Source organism: Symphalangus syndactylus, chromosome 2 (assembly GCF_028878055.3).
Source record: "Symphalangus syndactylus isolate Jambi chromosome 2, NHGRI_mSymSyn1-v2.1_pri, whole genome shotgun sequence".
NCBI lineage: Eukaryota > Metazoa > Chordata > Mammalia > Primates > Hylobatidae > Symphalangus > Symphalangus syndactylus.
This window is the reverse complement of record NC_072424.2, coordinates 84,818,719-84,837,819: the sequence shown is the minus strand read 5'-3', so window position 1 is coordinate 84,837,819 and position 19,101 is coordinate 84,818,719. Positions and strand designations below refer to the sequence as shown.

General features: G+C 48.0%; 1 protein-coding gene across 3 annotated transcripts in view; it reads right to left on the bottom strand.

Annotated features, from left to right (window-relative positions):
- MTRES1 (mitochondrial transcription rescue factor 1) overlaps positions 1 to 15,028 on the bottom strand; it is a 28,360-nt gene extending 13,332 nt beyond the window's left edge. The window contains exons 1-2 of one of the 3 annotated variants that reach the window (XM_055260417.2): positions 14,942 to 15,028; positions 2,185 to 2,666 (exon numbers count right to left, since the gene is read on the bottom strand). In XM_055260417.2, the coding sequence (XP_055116392.1) occupies positions 2,185 to 2,654 (470 nt within the window). In that variant the 5' untranslated portion in view covers positions 2,655 to 2,666; positions 14,942 to 15,028. Of the gene's footprint in view, positions 1 to 2,184; positions 2,667 to 9,109; positions 9,428 to 13,270; positions 13,974 to 14,941 lie in introns of those variants that run through there. The other 2 variants (XM_063630776.1, XM_055260426.2) reach the window with 2 other exon arrangements.
- Positions 15,029 to 19,101: the final 4,073 nt, after the last annotated feature.

The window sequence follows — 19,101 nt, the reverse complement described above, 5'->3', positions numbered from 1 at the left end:
ATTCTCTAATGGCACCCTGATCAGAATGCCAAGGGCGGGGCCTGTGGGCTGGCTCATTTTTATGAACCTTTTTTTTTTTGAGACGGAGTCTCACTTTGTCGCCCAGGCTGGAGTGCGGTGGTGCGATCTCAGCTCACTGCAAGCTCTGCCTCCCGGGTTCACATCATTTTCCTGCCTCAGCCTCCCAGGTAGCTGGGAATACAGGCACCTGCCACCACGCCCGGCCAATTTTTTGTATTTTTAGTAGAGACAGGGTTTCACTGTGTTAGCCAGGATGCTATCAATCACCTGACCTCGTGATACACCTGCCTTGGCCTCCCAAAGTGCTGGGACTACAGACGTGAGCCACCGTACCCGGCCCTTTTTATGAATCTCTTAAGCTTCAAGGATTAAAAAATTGAACTATGCCATTACATTAGGTCATAAAGGTACAAATTACACAAGAAGTTTTTCTGCATTTATTCATATCACAATTCTTACATTGTATACAATATGCATGCAATCATTCCTAAGGGAATAAATGAACAATGAAGGCCACTATTCTTATATAATTAATCTAGCAGAGAGGGAATCAGAATACTAAAGAAATCTTTGCCGGGCGCGGTGGCTCACGCCTGTAATACCAGCACTTTGGCAGCCGAGGTGGGCAGATCACGAGGTCAGGAGGTCGAGACCATCCTGGCTAACACAGTGAAATCCCGTCTCTACTAAAAAAATACAAAAAAATTAGCCAGGCGTGGTGGTGGGCACCTGTATTCCCAACTACTCGGGAGGCTGAGGCAGGAGAATGGCGTGAACCCGGGAGGCGGAGCTTGCAGTGAGCCAAGATCATGCCACTGCACTCCAGCCTGGGCAACAGAGCGAGACTCCGTCTCAAACAAAACAAAACAAAACCCAGAAATACCTCTATTATATATGAACATATGTAGTATTTTCTTCAAAATAGCCAACATATATTGAGTACCTACTATGTGCCAGACACTGTTATAAGTGCTTGAGATAAATATATACTCACTCAATCCTAGCAACCACTCTCTAAACTAGGTTCTATCATCTTCATTTTACAGATGAGAAAACTGAGGGTCAGAAAGTTTAAGTAACTTGCCCAAGGTCACACAGAACCAGGATCGAAATCCCAGTAATCTGGCTCCAAAGCCTGCATTCTTTTTTTTTTGTTTGTTTTTGTTTTTTTTTTGAGACGGAGTCTTGCTCTGTCGCCCAGGCTGGAGTGCAGTGGCGTGATCTCGGCTCACTGCAAGCTCCGCCTCTCAGGTTCACGCCATTCTCCTGCCTCAGCCTCCGAGTAGCTGGGACTACAGGCGCCTGCCACCACACCCGGCTAATTTTTTGTATTTTTAGTAGAGACGGAGTTTCACCGTGCTAGCCAGGACGGTCTCGATCTCCTGACCTCGTGATCCGCCCGCCTTGGCCTCCCAAAGTGCTCGGATTACAGACATGAGCCACTGCGCCCGGCCAAGGTGTGCATTCTTAACCAACATCTTATTATACATCATGCTGTTAATTCTAAGAGGTACCTTTTTTTTTTTCAGATGGAGTCTCACTCTGTCACCCAGGCTGGAGTGCAGTGGCACGACCTCGGCTCACTGCAACCTCTGCCTCCCAGGTTCAAGTTGACTCTCCTGCCTCAGCCTCTCAAGTAACTGGGACTACAGGCGCCTGCCACCTCACCCGGCTAATTTTTGTATTTTTAGTAGAGACAGGGTTTCACCATATTGGCCAGGCTGGTCTTGAACTCCTGACCTTGTGATCCGCCCAGCTCAGCCTCCCAAAGTGCTGGGAATACAGGCATGAGTCACTGCGCCCAGCTGAGGGCGTCTCACATTATATCATTTGTGAAACATCCAGGTACATTTTATGCTTGCTACATACATCTAATATGGTGATTCATTTTCTCCTCAAGAAGCTGTTATTAAATCAATGGTTCATCTTACAGTCAACTGTGTCTTAGATTCAAATATGGCACATAGGATTTGCAGGCAGTCACTTGACTTCTTTGGAAATCAGTTTGCTCATCTATAAAATGAATTAATTGAAGCAGGTTACCTATAAAGGTCCTTTTATTGTGGCTATTCTTCACCATAATATGGGCCAAGTGATTTGTAATGCTACATTAAAATAACACGACTACGAGTGAGTTTATAATGAAATGCATATCATACTCACTTTCTCCCAATATCTAGCCCCGTCTTCAGGACAACATCATACCGAAAAGACTGCACTGTTTTTTCCAGGTCTTTATAGTTTTTGACTACAGTAGGGTCATCCTCAAGCTCCTCTTCCTGCTCGCTCATCTCGTCATGATCGCTTTCTTCATCAGAGTCCTCTTCATCTACTTTTTGCAGAGACTTTTTAGTAGATTTTGTAGACCTTATATTACTTTTGAGTCTTATGGAAAAAGGAAAAATATATTCTGGAGATAGTAAAAGCCCTGGAAGTCTCAGTGAGAATATATTATAAAAAAGTGTTTTATAATTTGGTGCACGTAACTTGGTACTAGAAAAATACAAGTATCGATTCCAGGAAGTACAGAGTTTGTATGACGAAGGTGTCCCTCGGAGAACACCCCAGAGTCCAATCCAGGCATCTGGCTTTCTTAAAACACCGGCAAGCAATTTAACACTAGCCATAGCCATGGCGCTTATAATCTGAAACAGATAATAAATCAGTTTTATCTCATAAGTGCAGTGTCATGACATTCTTACAACATAAACCATATGCACTATGAACACTTTATGTACAGTACTATATGTATTCGCCCCTAAAAAGTGCTATTGGGCCTGGCGCAGTGGTTCACGTCTGTAATCTCAGCACTTTGGGAGGCTGAGGTGGGCGGATCACCTGAGGTCAGGAGTACAAGACCAGCCTGGCCAACATGGCAAAACCCCATCTCTACTAAAAATACAAAAATTAGCCGGGTGTGGTGGCAGGCGCCTGTAATCCCAGCTACGCGGGAGGCTGAGGCAGGAGAATCACTTGAACCCGGGAGGCGGAGGTTACAGTGAGCCAAGATCGTGCCATTACACTCCAGCCCAGGCAACAAGAGAGAAACCACATCTCAAAAATTAAAAAAAAAAAAGAGTCATATCAATCTGCATGTACCAAGGGCCGTATACCACAGCACAGTGAATCTTCTAGCTGCAACTAATGTGCTTAGCTCATAGGATTGTCAGGAAGGTCCACTGTGATACCAGTATATGTGAAAGCACTGGTTCTACTCTTCTCCCTCCCACAAATTAGCTTTGGGTACTGATTGCTCCTAAAAAAAAAATACTAACAATAGTTCTCAATTATTTTTGTTTTTTATTTTATTATTTTTTTGAGATGGAGTTTTGTTCTTGTTGCCCAGGCTGGAGTGCAATGGCGTGATCTTGGCTCACTGCAACCTCTGCCTCCCGGGTTCAAGCTATTTTCCTGCCTCAGCCTCCCTAGTAGCTGGAATTACAGGCATGCACCACCACGCCCAGCTGATTTTGTATTTTTAGTAGAGACGGGGTTTCTCCACGGTGGTCAGGCTGGTCTTGAACTCCCGACCTCAGGTGATCCGCCTGCCTTGGCCTCCCAAAGTGCTGGGATTACAGGTGTGAGCCACCGTGCCTGGCCTGGTTTTTGGTTTTGTTTTTGAAGGAAAATTTGGAGAGAAAGACTGTTGACTGACATACATTACATCCTTACAACATTGACTTTGCCAAGGAAGGACACCAGATCATGACTTCATAAAATCCAGAGTCAGGCCGGGCGCGGTGGCTCACGCTTGTAATCCCAGCACTTTGGGAGGCTGAGGCGGGTGGATCATGAGGTCAGGAGATCGAGACCACGGTGAAACCCCGCCTCTACTAAAAATACAAAAAATTAGCCGGGCGTGGTGGCGGGCGCCTGTAGTCCCAGCTACTCGGAGAGGCTGAGGCAGGAGAATGGCGTGAACCCGTGAGGCGGAGCTTGCAGTGAGCCGAGATTGCGCCACTGCACTCCAGCCTGGGCGACAGAGCGAGACTCCGTCTCAAAAAAAAAAAAAAAAAAAAAATCCAGAGTCAATCTCTAAACTTTATTTCAACCTCCAGCCCCAGCAAATCAGAGGTAAGGGTGAGCAAACTGGACAGACCTGCATTTTAACTCCTTTTACATCTCCTTCCCAATGTTTAACAGAGGCACTAGCTAGCAGACAAGGAAAGGGTCTAGAGATCCACAAACTAGGGAATTGCGACAAGTGCTTATGACATGTCAAAGGGCAATCAATTCCTACAGTTACTTCAAATGTAGCAGAAACCATCTTATGATGGTGGCAGACTCACACCCACCCCCACCCCTGCAAGTATATCAAGAAGGTTTTAAAGACCATGATTTGGTAATGAGAGAAGGGTTTCCATATGGTTAACATTCTTGTACTGTGAGTCTACAAATGACTTTCCTTTGTGCCTAGATTGTACCTTAGGATTGATACCTCTGATTATGGCTCACTCAAAAACACGGAGCTAGCTACTTCCAATTTATATTTAACATTTTGGGCCTTATTTCCCTGGCATGGATGAGCATACGACCCAGTCTCAACTCTATTAATCCACCACTCTTGGGACTCCAATCTAAATCTTAAAAGAGAGATAAAGCAGACTGAATGTAAAGACTCTATTTCAACATAACTGTAATTTGGAATAATTTTAAAATGCTAGGGTGGGCATGGTGGCTCATGCCTGTAATCCCAGCACTTTGGGAGGCTGAGGCGGGTGGATCTCCTGAGGTCAGAAGTTCAAGACCAGCCTGGCCAACATGATGAAACCCCATCTCTACTAAAAATACAAAAATTAGCTGGGCGTGGTGGCATACGCCTATAATCCCAGCTACTCGGGAGGCTAAGGCAGGAAAATCGCTAGAACCTGGGAGGTAAAGGTTGCAGTGAGCTGAGATCGCACCACTGCACTCCAGCCTGGGCGACAGAGTGAGACTCTGTCTCAAAAATAAAATAAATAAATAAAATGCTATATAATCCAGAGTACTCTAAAATAATGACTAGAAACTACCTGAAGTACCTTCAAGAGAAATGTTGGCAATAATTACTTTTACACATATTCTAATGTAACAGAGAATGAATAATACCCATTCATAAGAATGCCTTTAAATTTTTTAGATTTAATTTATTTAGTAGAGATGAGGTCTTGCTAATTTTAAATTTTACATAAGCTGGGTACAGGCTCATGCCTGTAATCCCACCACTTTGGAGTCCAAGGAGGGAGGATCACTTGAGGTGAGGGGTTCAAGACCAGCCTGGCCAACATGGTGAACCCCATCTCTACTTTTAGTATGAAAATTAGCTGGAGCCAGGCATGGTGGCTCATGCCGGTAATCCCAACACTTTGGGAGGCTGAGGCGGGCAGATCACTTGAGGTCAGGTGCTTGAGACCATCCTGGTCAACATGGTGAAACCCCATCTCTACTCAAAATACAAAAATTAGCCAGGTGTGGTGGCGGGTGCTTGAACCTGGGAGGCAGAGGTTGCAGTGAGCTGAGATCGTGTCACTGCACTCCAGTCTGGGATTTTAGCATTTCCCAGACTGTATATTTCATTGATCAGTACAATTAAAAAAACATTTTTTTTTTAAAGGTAACTAGGCTAGGCACAGTGGCTCGCGCCTGTATCCCAGCACTTTGGGAGGCTGAGGCAGGAGGATTGCTTGAGCCCAGGAGTTTGAGACCAGCCTGGGCAACAGTGAGACTCCATCTCTACAGAAAAAACAAAATTGAGAAAGATACCTCATGGTGGACTCCAAGAAAGATTTCATGCCAAAAGAGTAGGAAGGACATACTCTCAGAATTAAACAACTTTTTTTTTTTTTTTGAGACGGAGTCTCACTCTGTCGCCCAGGCTGGAGTGCAGTGGCGCGATCTCAGCTCACTGCAAGCTCCACCTCCTGGGTTCATGCCATTTGCCATTCTCCTGCCTCAGCCTCCCGAGTAGCTGGGACTACAGGCGCCCGCCACCATGCCCGACTAATTTTTTTGTATTTTTAGTAGAGACGGGGTTTCACTGCGTTAGCCAGGATGGTCTCGATCTCCTGACCTCGTGATCCACCCGCCTTGGCCTCCCAAAGTGCTGGGATTACAGGTGTGAGCCACCGCGCCTGGCCAGAATTAAACAACTTTTTTTGAGATGGAGTTTCGCTCTTGTTGCCCAGGCTGGAGTGAAATGGCTCGATCTCAGCTCACCGCAACCTCTGCCTCCTGGGTTCAAGTGATTCTCTTGCCCCAGCCTCCCAAGCAGCTGCGATTACAGGCATGCGCTACAACGCCCGGCTAATTTTGTATTTTTAGTAGAGATGGGGTTTCTCCACATTGGTCAGGCTCATCTCGAACTCCTGATCTCAGCTGATCTGCCTGCCTCAGCCTCCCAAAGTGCTGAGATTATAGGCGTGAGCCACAGCGCCTGGCCAGAATTAAACTTAAGATGAATAAATTTAGCATTATAAGAAATCAACTTTTTTTTTTTTTTTTTTTTTTTTGAGACGGAATCTCGCTCTGTCGCCCAGGCTGGAGTGCAGTGGCGCAATCTCGGCTCACTGCAAGCTCCGCCTCCTGGGTTCACGCCATTCTCCTGCCTCAGCCTCTCCGAGTAGCTGGGACTACAGGCGCCTGCCACCACGCCCAGCTAATTTTTTTGTATTTTTAGTAGAGACGGGGTTTCACCGTGGCCTCGATCTCCTGACCTCGTGATCCGTCCGCCTCAGCCTCCCAAAGTGCTGGGATTACAAGTGTGAGCCACCGCACCCGGCCTAAGAAATCAACTGTTGTCATTTATTTTTCTCACTGTGGGTCTAGGAAAACTTTGTCACAGGTTTGTATGGCCACGGCCCAGTGTTGGCAACAGTAGTATATTTGAATATCGGGGCATTAATAATACATTGAGATCAGATGCCCCCCCAAAAGTCATAACTAGAAAAGGTTGAGTATACCCCCTATATGTAATAATATTTTTTCATAAAATTTCTGATTTTATATATATATAAAATAAATTTTCATGTAGAAAATTTGAAAAAATATGAAGAAAATTGGCCGGGTATGGTGGTTCACACCTGTAATCCCAGCATTTTGTGAGGCCAAGGCTGGCAGATCACCTGAGGTCAGGAGTTTGAGACCAGCCTGGCCAACATGGTGAAACCCCATCTCTACTAAAAACACAAAAATTAGCCAGGCATGGTGGTGGGTGCCTGTGATCTCAGCTACTCGGGAGGCTGAGGCAGGAGAATCGCTTGAACCCAGGAGGTTGAGGTTGCAGTGAGCCAAGATTGTGCCAGTGCACTCCAGCCTGGGCGACAAGAGCGAAACTCCATCTCAAAAAAAGAAAATTAAAACCAGCCATACTCCACTCTATGTTAACTGCTGTAAGATTTTGGCATAGATCCTTCACAATGTAAAATCTGAAGAAAAATAATTAACTCATAAGCACAGCCTCTCGTACTCTCCCAACCACCCAAAACACACAGGAATGTTTAGCCATAGGTGGCCAGAGCTCTCTAACATCATTCCCAGGAAGTCCGTGTTGGTCCTAAGTCCTAGAGTCACTATTCAAAGTTTTACTTTATTTTTTTTTTACAGGCGGCTCATGCCTGTAATCCCAGCACTTTGGGAGGCTGAGGTGGACGGATGACCTGAGTTTGGGAGTTTGAGACCAGCCTAACATGGAGAAACCTGGTCTCTACTAAAAATACAAAACTAACTGCGCGTGGTGGTGCGTGCCTGTAATCCCAGCTACTCAGGAAGCTGCGGCAGGAGAACTGCTTGAACCTGGGAGGTGGAGGTTGCGGTGAGCCGAGATTGTGCCATTGCACTCCAGCCTGGGCAACAAGAGTGAAACTCTGTCTCAAAAATAAGAAAAAAAAAAAGCAGCCTCCGAGGGATGACCTTGTGCAGTTCCCTCATTTTGCAGATTAGTACAAACAAAAGTTGAAGCAATTTAAGAATAAGCTAAGTGGCACAGCTAGTAAATGACAGGGCTGGGATCTCAAGGTCAAGTCTTCTTTTTTTTTTAGACAGAGTTTCACTCTTGTTGCCCAGGTTGGAGTGCAATGGTATGATCTCGGCTCACTGCAACCTCCGCCTTCCAGGTTCAAGTGATTCTCCTGCCTTAGCCTCCCTAGTAGCTGGGATTACAGGCATGTGCCACCACGCGTGGCTAATTTTGTATTTTTAGTAGAGACGGGGTTTCTCCATGTTGGTCAGGCTAGTCTTGAACTTCCAACCTCAGGTGATCTGCCCACCTTGGCCTCCCAAAGTGCTAGGATTACAGGTATGAGCCACCGCACCCGGCCAAGGTCAAGTCTTCTTAAAGCTCATTGTTTTTACTGTGGGCCAGGCATTGCTCTACACGTTAACTCATTTATTCCTTGCAACAAGCCCATCTCAGTTATAGGGTCACACAGATACTCTTCAAATCTAGTCATCCGAGCTCCAAAGCCTAGACTCATTACTACCATGCTGAACTGTCCATCAGTGTTCTGACTCCAAGTTAAGCACTCTTTCTTCCACACCCTGACATCTATTTTCTTATTTTTTTTTTTTCTGGAATAAAAACTCACAAACCAGTGCAATATCAGAGAGAACAGATAGTTTTCAGGGGTAGAAGAGTGGGAGGAACTGTTGCCCCAACTTAGAAGAAATCCTAAGAGGAGACACCTAGGGGAGGGAAATACCCATAGCTAGGGGTAGAAGTCCTGTTTCTGTGTCAGACCCTGGGTGCCCACATTCCCCATCCGTAAGTTCTATTTTTATGTTTTTCAGTATCTTTTTTACACTCTTTTCCTGCCTTTGAGAAAAGTCCTAGCTTTATACCGTACCGTTGTTTACTTTGAGGAATGCCTAGATATGATGTGGCTCTCTGCTACCTGCATTAGGAAACCTTTCCTTGCAGAAAATAACTATTTAGAATCAGATGCACTTGTAAATTCAACAAACATACCAAAATGTCAAGCCACGTATTCCCTTGTGTTTATTAGCTACTCACTACCTCTGTGACCAGCTTAACTTTCTAGCAGACAAACATTGGCAAATGTTGGAAGCTTAGATAAAATTCATTAAAAACATAAAATTGAGGAAACACACTAACCTAATTCTTGCTGGAGATGATGACCATTTGTAGTTGTTAGCAGTGGGCACTCAGGGTCACAAGGGAGGACCCAGATTCTGCCTCAGAACTTTGTTATTATTATTATTTTTTTGAGACGGAGTCTTGTTCTGTTGCCCAGGCTGGAGTGCAGTGGTGCAATCTCGGCTCACTGCAAGCTCCGCCTCCCAGGTTCCTGCCATTCTCCTGCCTCAGCCTCCCAAGTAGCTGGGACTACAGGCACCCGCCACCACGCCCGGCTAATTTTTTGTATCTTTGGTAGAGACGGGGTTTCACCATGTTAGCCAGGATGGTCTTGATCTCCTGACCTCGTGATCTGCCCAGCTTGGCCTCCCAAAGTGCTGGGATTACAGGCGTGAGCCACTATGCCCGGCCCTGCCTCAGGCCTTTGAAACTGGTCAGGGGAGCCCTGAGTTGGAAGTGGGGGTGCCAGAGAAGACAGCTAACCAGGCACCCAGCTCCTCTCCAATCAAAGCAGCACTGGAGAATACTGGGTTCCTTATAGCTCATTTGAAAAAAAAAAAAAAAAAAAAAAAAAAATCTACTACTGAAAAATTCCTGTCCCTTTGTCATGGTCTCCTCTTTTTTTTTTTTTTTTTGAGACGGAGTCTCGCTCTGTCGCCCAGGCTGGAGTGCTGTGGCGCAATCTCGGCTCACTGCAAGCTCCGCCTCCCGGGTTCACGCCATTCTCCTGCCTCAGCCTCTCCGAGTAGCTGGGACTACAGGCGCCCGCCACCAAGCCCGGCTAATTTTTTTGTATTTTTAGTAGAGACGGAGTTTCACCGTGGTCTCGATCTCCTGACCTCGTGATCCGCCCGCCTCGGCCTCCCAAAGTGCTGAGATTACAAGCATGAGCCACCGCGCCCAGCCCATGGTCTCCTCTTCCTCCAGACTCCACACGAGTCACATCCTCCTCTACCAAGCCATGCCCCACATGCCCTTTTCCATACTCTCGTTGCACCAACACTATACGTTTTTTTGTTGCTTTTGAATTAAGTCACAAATTATCTCCCAAACTCTAAGGGTAGTGATAGGGCCTACACAGTGCCCTGTTCTTCATTCCTCTGCTCAGGACATACCAAAATCAGTGAATGGTTGCAGATTCAATTTCTAGAAATGAAATGAGCATCCTGCCCATTACTATAGCCAACCCCACAATCACTCGTTCGCTCACATATGCCAAGTGCCTGGGTAGGCCTTGGTATAAAACACACAGTCCTTGTCATCAGGGAACTGCCATTTAAGTGGAATGTGGGCAAGTAAACTGACTGCCAGGGCACAGATGTGAAAGCAGGTCCGGGGAGGCTGAACACTGCACCAGCTGGAGTGCAGAGCAAGGATGCCTACAGTTCTGAGAGCAAAGGTGGCCTGAAACTGAGCTATGGGGAAATATCAAGTTACAACAGTGATTTTTTTGCTTGATAATGGACCATTCCATTGGCATGCTGTTATTTTTCTCTCATTCAAGGATGAATGAGGATGAGCATTCAAGGATGCTCAGGCATTTTTTTATTTTTATTTTTTTGAGACGGAGTCTTGCACTGTCACCCGGGCTGGTGTGCAGTGGCATGATCTCAGCTCACTGCAACCTCCGCCTCCTAGGTTCAAGCGATTCTCCTGCCTCAGCCTCCCCAGTAACTGGGACTACAGGCACAGGGCACCATGCCTGGCTAATTTTTGTATTTTTAGTAGAGATGGGGTTTCAGTGTGTTGGCCAGGCTGGTCTCAAACTCCTAACCTTGTAATCTGCCTGCCTTGGCCTCCCAAAGTGCTGGAATTACAGGCGTGATCCACCGCACCCAGCTCAGGCATTCTTGCTCTGAGCTCCAGCTGATGCAGGGTTCAACCTCCCCTGGACCTGCTTTTACACGTGTGCCCTGGCAGTCAGTTTACTTGCCCACATTCCACTTAAATGGCAGTTCCCTGATGACAAGAACTGCGTGTTTTATACCAAGGCCTAGCCAGGCACTTGGCATATGTGAGGAAATGAGTCAACGTGGGGGTGGCTATAGTAAAGGAGAGGATGCTGTTACTTTTCTCTCATTCAAAAGCAAGCAATTACACAAACCTCTTGCCTCCACTCCTCCCCAGCTACCACCTCTTTTCTTGCTCCTCTTTACCATAAAACTCCTCAAAATGGTTGTCTAACTATCCTCAATTCCACTCCTTTCATTTTCTACATCCAAAAGGTCATGTTAGTCCTCATCTTAACTGACTTCTCAGCAGCACTTGAAAAAACTGATCACGCCTCTCTTCTTCACTTGGTCGTCAAGACACCTTACTCTTGGTTTTCTTCCTATCTCTCCTGTGGCTGCTGCTTCTCAAGACTCCTCTGCTGGCTGGACACGGTGGCTCATGCCTGTAATCCCAGCACTTTGGGAGGCCGAGGTGGGTGGATCACTTGATGTCGGGAGTTCGAGACCAGCCTGACCAACATGGAGAAACCCTGTCTCTACTAATACAAAAATTAGCTGAACGTGGTGGCACGTGCCTGTAATCCCAGCTACTCAAGAGAATGAGGCACGAAAATCGCTTGAACCTGGGAGGCAGAGGTTGCAGTGAGCTGAGATTGCGCCATTGCACTCCAGCCTGGACAACAAGAGTGAGACAACATTTCAAAACAAAACAAAACAAAACAAAAAAAATAGCCGGGCATGATGGCGGGCACCTGCAATCCTAGCTACTCAGGAGGTTGAAGCAGGAGAATCACTTGAACCTGGGAGGCAGAGGCTGCAATGAGCCAAAGCCATCGTACTCCAGCCTGGGCAACAGGAGCTATCTCAAAAAAAAAAAAAAAAAGACTCCTTTGCTGCCTCCTTCTCTTCTCCTTTTTTCTTTCTTTCTTTTTTTTTTTTTGGAGACAGGGTCTTCCTCTGTTGCCCAGACTGGAGTGCAGTAGGTGGCACGATCTTGGCTTACTGCAACCTCTGCCTCCCCAGTTCAAGCCATATTCTCCCACCTCAGCCCCCAGAGTAGCTGGGATTACAGGCGCCCACCACCACACCCGGCCACTTTTTATATTTTTAGTAGACACAGGGTTTCACCACGTTGGCCAGGCTGGTCTGGAAATCCTGACCTCAAGTGACCCACCCACCTCAACCTCCCAAAGTGCTAGGATTACAGGCCTGAGCCACTGCGCCTGGCCTTCCCTGGTATCTTAAAGTTGGAGGGGCCCAGGGCTCTATCTTTGGTCCTCTTCTCTTCTACATTCACTTTATCCAGCTCAGCTCTTAAATGTACCCAATTAGTTCTTACAAATGCATTATCAAGACATCAATCATTTCTGTGGCTTTAAATACCACCTATATGCCAACCACACCCTAATCTATATCCCCATTCCAGAACTTTCTCCCAAATTCCAGACTTATACATCTGTGGCAGAAAAGAGTTAACATAACACGCCTGAGATTGCTATCCTTAGAATGCCTGCTTGCAAAGTTGGCCCTTGGCTAGAGTCTCGGAACTTGAACTTCATGAGGGTTCCCACAATTCCCACCTGGATAAGAGTGGCTCACTGTGCTGGAAACTGTACAATGTGATTCTGAACACCTGCGTTTTTTTCTGGGTGGCTGAAATTTTGGCACATTCTAGGCAGACAGTGCCTATGTGACTTTTTATTGGAAAAATGAGCTCTATGAGCTTTCCTGATAGAGATCTCTCACGTCTTGTCATAATTTCATGCTGCAAGAATTAAGCATACCCCGTGTGACTCCACTAGGAGAGGACTCTTAGAAGACTGCACCAGGTTTCCTCCAGACTTTGTCCCATGCATCTTTTCCCTTTGCTTATTTTGCTTTGTAGCCTTTTGCTATAATAAATTACAGCTGTGAGTATGACTATGCGCTGAGTCTTTTGAGTCCTCTTAGTGAATCAATGAATCTGGGGACCCGCAACACAATATCTAACTGCCTATTTGACACCTCCACATGGGTACATAATAAAGTCATTCATACGATGTCACTCCTTTCCTCAAATCCCTACCAAAGCACTCAGAGAAAAGCAAAGTCTCTACCATGGTCTAAAGGCTCTACAGGATCTGGTGCTCCCTCAACCCCCATTTCCTCTCTAACCTCATCTGCCAATCTGACTCTTGCAAATTCAGCTTCAGCAACACTGGCCTCCTCCCTTTAATTAAGCACTTACCATGTGCCAAGCACTAATCTGGGCACTAGGAATTCAGCAGAGGAAAAAAATACGAAGATTCCTATTCTTGTAGAGTTTATAGTCCAGTAGGGGAAACAGGTAGACAAAAAAAAAAAAAAAACACCCTATAAATTATATGATAGTTGGTCGTTAATGCACTGGGGGAAGAAAGTGGAGCAGGGTAAGGGGGATTGAGAGGGCAAGATGAGGTCAGGCAGGTGGCTCACGCCTATAATCCCAGCACTTTGGGAGGCCAAGGCAGGAGACTCACTTGTGTCCAAGAGTTCGAGATCAGCCTGGGTAACACAGTGAGATCTAAAATAAAAATAGGCCGGGGGCAATGGCTCACGCCTGTAATTCCAGCACTTTGGGAGGCTGAGGCGGGCATATCACTTGAGACCAGGAGTTCGAGACCAGCCTGGCCAACATGGTGAAACCTCGTCTCTACTAAAAATACAAAAATTAGCCAGGCGTGGTGGTGCACACCTGTAGTCACAGCTATTCAGGAGGCTGAGGCAGAAGAATCGCTTGAACCTGGGAGGGGGAGGCTGCAGTGAGCCGAGTTCACACCAGTGCTTTCTAGCCTTGGCAACAGAGCGAGTGTCCAAAAAACCCAACAAAACAGGCCGGGCGCGGTGGCTCACACCTGTAATCCCAGCACTTTCGGAGGCTGAGGCGGGCGGATCACGAGGTCAGGAAATCGAGACTATCCCGGCTAACACGGTGAAACCCCGTCTCTACTAAAAATACAAAAAATTAGCCGGGTGTGGCGGTGTGCGCCTGTAGTCCCAGCTGCTAGGGAGGCTGAGGCAGGAGAATGGCGTGAACCTGGGAGGCGGAGCTTGCAGTGAGCCAAGATCCCGCCATTGCACTCCAGCCTGGGCGACAGAGGAAGATTCCGTCTCAAAAAAAAACCACAAAAAACAAAAAACCAAAACAACAACACCCTGTGGAATAAAAACTGATCAGGAGGACAGGTGCATTCGAATGAATCAGGAAAAGAACACGCAGTGATGGACCCTGGGAAGTGACCTGATAGAAGTTCATTTTAAAAGATCTCTTTGGCGTTGGTGTGGGGTGAGTGAAGAGATGATCACGGTAGAAGCTCATAAGAGGTTTTGGGTGACATCTTCAGGAGAGGTATACAATCTGAACTAACCGAAGACTGTAAGAAAAGCAGTGTCTGTAAAAAAAGCAGCGCTTTGACCTGTTTGACGCCAGGAAACGCTCCACATTCCTCAGCTCGTTCACCGCTCCGTAAGATGGAGAAAGTGGTCTAAACGCTTTGAAGTGTAATGCAGCTAAAGATCCTTCCCTTTACTTGGAGACCTCGGAGGCTGTGGGTTGAGGTTCCTCTCGCTCCCTCCCCGCCCCCGCGGGCAGTGCACCTTCCTGGGTCCCCAAGGTCAAAGGAAATGGACAACTGCGTCCCCGGGTTCGCAGTCTGCATTCGGAGCCAGCAGGAGCGACCGGACGCAGGAATGGAAGGCTTCGCCGCTCTCAATTACCACAGCCCCTGCGCAGCCCTGGGCGCGCGGGGCGTCCCGAGGCTGGCAGGACACGGGACACTCACGGGAAGACCCGGTGGGAGCGTGGGCGGGGCGGAGGGGCGAAGTGACAGGGGGCGCGGGCAGGGGGCCCGGCGCGGCGCGCCAGCAGAGGCGCACTCACCTGTACGTCAGACCCTCTTGTCCCTCCCCGCGGCCGCGCGGACTGCAGGCCTCCAGGCTACCCCTATCTGCGCCCCGCCCCTTCCGCCGGCGCCGGTGCAGTGAGAGCGGGTCGGGCGGGGCGCGAGGCCAGGGCGGCAGCGAAGGAGCGACCCCTGCTGGAGGCCGTGTCTCGGAGGACTGCGCGGGAAGTAGGCTCGGGGCACAACCGCAGGGGAGCCCAGCGAAGAAGCTAGCGTCGCGCCTGATTCCACCTGACCGAAGACAGCTCATCTTTTTTTTCTCTCTCTTTTTTTCTTTTTTATTTTATTAATTTTTTTGCACACAAAACAATAAACATTTTCTAAAAATACATACAAACAAAAAGATGCATATCAAACATATGGAGGTTGCACATGGGAAGACGGGGAATAGAAATGGGGGGTGGGAATTAAAGAAAATAAATGAGAGAGGGACTTTGTATGGATCAATGATAATAACTCAATCCTCTATTTGACAAAGAAGAAGGAGAAGGAAGAGGAAGAAAAAGAAAGTGGGATAAAGGATCAGAAAGGGAGGAAAATAGAAAAAATTAGAGTATGACTCCAGGGTAGACCTGTTTTGTTGTTGCTGGGTTGGTTGGTTGGTTTGTCTGTTGTATTTTTCATATGTTTCGCCATGTTGGCCAGGCTGGTCTCGAACTCCTAGCCTTCAGTGATCAACCTGCCTCGGCCTCCCAGAGAGCTGGGACTACAGGCGTGAGCCACCACGTCCAGCCCCCACATTGCGTCTGGCCTCCGTGGTAGACCTCCCAGACAGGGTGGCCGGGCAGAGGCGCTCCTCACTTCTTCCCAGACGGGGCGGCCGGGCAGAGGCGCTCCTCACTTCCCAGATGATGGGCGGCGGGGCAGAGGCGCTCCTCACATCCCAGACGATGGGCGGCCGGGCAGAGGCGCTCCTCACGTCCCAGACGGGGCGGCCGGGCAGAGGCGCTCCTCACGTCCCAGACGACGGGCGGCCGGGCAGAGGCGCTCCTCACTTCGCAGACGGGGTGGCGGCCGAGCAGAGGCGCTCCTCACTTCCCAGATGGGGCGGCCGGGCGGAGGCACTCCTCACTTCCCAGACGATGGGCGGCTGGGCAGAGAGGCGCTCCTCACTTCCCAGACGGGGCGGCTGGGCAGAGAGGCTCCCCACCTCCCAGACAAGAAAAAGAGAAAAAGAAAAAGAGGATGGAAGGAAGGAAGAGAAGGAAGGAAGGAAGGAAGGAAGGAAGGAAGGAAGGAAGGAAGGAAGGAGCGAGCTCATCTTAATTCCTTTTTTTTTTTTTTTTGAGACGGAGTCTGGCTCTGTCGCCCAGGCTGGAGTGCAGTGGCGCAATCTCGGCTCACTGTAAGCTCCGCCTCCCGGGTTCACGCCATTCTCCTGCCTCAGCCTCCCCAGTAGCTGGGACTACAGGCACCTGCCACTACGCCCGGCTAATTTTTTTGTATTTTTTGTAGAGACGGGGTTTCATCGTGTTAGCCACGATGGTCTCGATCTCCTGCCCTCGTGATCCGCCCGCCTCGGCCTCCCAAAGTGCTGGGATTACAGGCGTGAGCTACCGTGCCTGGCCATCTTAATTCTTTTTTCTTTTTCTTTTTTCTTTTTTTGAAACCGAGTCTCACTCTGTTGCCCAGGCTGGAGTGCAGTGGCGTAACCTCAGCTCACTGCAACCTCTGCCTCCCGGGTTCAAGCAATTCTCGTTCCTCAGTCTCCCAAGTAGCTGGGACTACAGGCGTGAGCCACCATGACTGGCTAATCATCTTAATTATTAACGAAGTGATCCTTTCTCTGGGACCACTAACCCCTTTGAACATTTTTTTTTTGACAGGGTCTCACTCTGTTGCCCGGAGTGCAATGGTGTGATCTCGGCTCACTGCAACCTCTGCTACCCGGGCTCAAGCTATTCTCCCCACCTCAGCCTCCCCAGTAGCTGGGACTCCAGGTGTGCGCCACCACGGCCTGCTGCTTTTTGTTTTGTTTTGTTTGTAGAGATGGGGTTTCGCCATGTTGCCCAGGCTGGGACTCAAGAGAAGCGATCTTCCAGCCTCAGCCTCCTAAAGTGCTGGGATTACAGGTGTGAGCCACCGAGCCTGCCCCCTTTGAACATCTCCGAGAGAGAGATATAGGCGTTGTTTCCAGAAAAATGTGCAAATACGTCAGAACTCGCAGTTTAAGGGAACATCTTTTCAAGACTAACGCAATTTACACATGAGCCAATTCCCCTTTCCCTCCCAAGCAACCAACCATCCATCCATCCGTCCATCCCTCCCTCCCTGCCTCCCTCCCTCTCTCATTAGGTCTGTCTCTGGAGAACTCTGACTCATACACCAAAAAAGACGTCACCCTGCAACATTCTAACAAAACTTCTAGTCAAAGTCACAGATGACCTCCGCAATGTAAATCCAAATGTCTGGTCTCATTCCTCAACTCACTTGAGTTATAGGATACCACATTGGTTTCACCTACCTCACTTGCCACTTAATCTTCTTCCTGTTTTTTCTTTGTTTTGTTTTGTTTTTGTTTTTGAGAATGAGGCCCGCTCTGGCCCCCAGGCTGGAGTGCAACGGCATGATCTCTGCTCACTGCAACCTCCACTCCTGGGTTCAAGCAATTCTCCTGCCTCAGCCTCCTTAGTAGTTGGGACTACAGGTACGCACCACCATGCCCTGCTAATTTTTGTATTTTTAGTAGAGATGGGGTTTCACCATATTGGCCAGGCTTTTCTCAAACTCCTGACCTCAAGTGATCCACCCGCCTTGGCATCTCAAAGTGCTGGGATTACAGGCGTGAGCCACCGCTCCCAGCCTGCTGTTTTTTCATTACATCCTTAGAATGCCAAAGAGTAAGTGCCCCAGGCTTAGACCTCTAATCTTTTTCCTTTTTATCTGTCCTAGTTCCCCAGTTGATCTCCAACAATTTCGTGGCTTTAAATATTATCTATGTGTGGACGATCCTCAAATTTGTATTGCGAGCCGAGATCATTCTCTTGTATTCAAGACTACAGCTGCCTACTTAACATCTTCACTTGGATATCTAACGGAAATCTCAAACTTGATAGAACCAAAACCCAGATCCGGGTCTCATCCCCACACCCAAATGCAATCCTCCCACAGCATTCTTTATTTCAGTTAATGACTCTTCCATACTTCCTGTTACTTAGGTCAGATATTTTAGAGATACCCTCAATTTCTCCCTTTCTGTCTCACCTGGGATTAGAGGCGTGCACCACCACACCTGGCTAATTTTTGTATTTTTAGTAGAGATGGGGTTTTACCATGTTGGCCAGGCTGGTCTCGAACTCCTGACCTCAAGTCATCCAGCCACCTCAGCCTCCCAAAGTTCTGGGATTACAGGTGTGAGCCACTGCGCCTGGCCGCTTACCTTTCTTCAGGCTGCCCTCAGGACAATAATCAGAATGATCCTATTAAATTACAAATCAAAGCCTGTCATTACTCTACTTAAAACCCTCCTGGGCTGGGTGCGGTGGCTCACACCTGTAACTCTAGCACCTTGGGAGGCCAAGGTGGGCGGATCATGAGGTCATGAGTTTGAGACCCGCCTGACCAACATAGTGAAACCCTATCTCTACTAAAAATACAAAAATTAACCGGGCATGGTGGTGTGTGCCTGTAATCCCAGCTACTCAGGAGGCTGAGGCAGGAGAATAACTGGAACCTGGGAGGTGGAGGTTGCATTGAGCCGAGATCACGCCACTGCACTCCAGCCTGGGTAACAGAGCGAGACTCCGTCTCAAAAAAAAAAAAACACTCCGTCTCAAAAACAAAACAAAAACAAAAACCAAAAACCCAAAACCCTCCCAGGCTACCCACCTTATGTTACAGTTAAAGCCAAAATCCTTTCAATGGCCGGTGAGGCCTTCTGCATCTGACCTCATCTACATTGCTGACCTCATCTACACTGCTGAACTCATCTCCTACAACTTTCCTCCTCCCTCTCTGGGTTCAGCCATACTCACCTCCTTGCCATTCCTGGATGAGGTCCCTGGAAACCTCAGATGATGTCTTGCTTTAGGGCTTTTGCACACCTTCTTCCCTCCATCTGGAATCCTCTTCCCTCAGCTGACCACATGATTTGTTTCCATACTTCCTTCAGGTTTTCACACAAATGTCACTTTCTCAG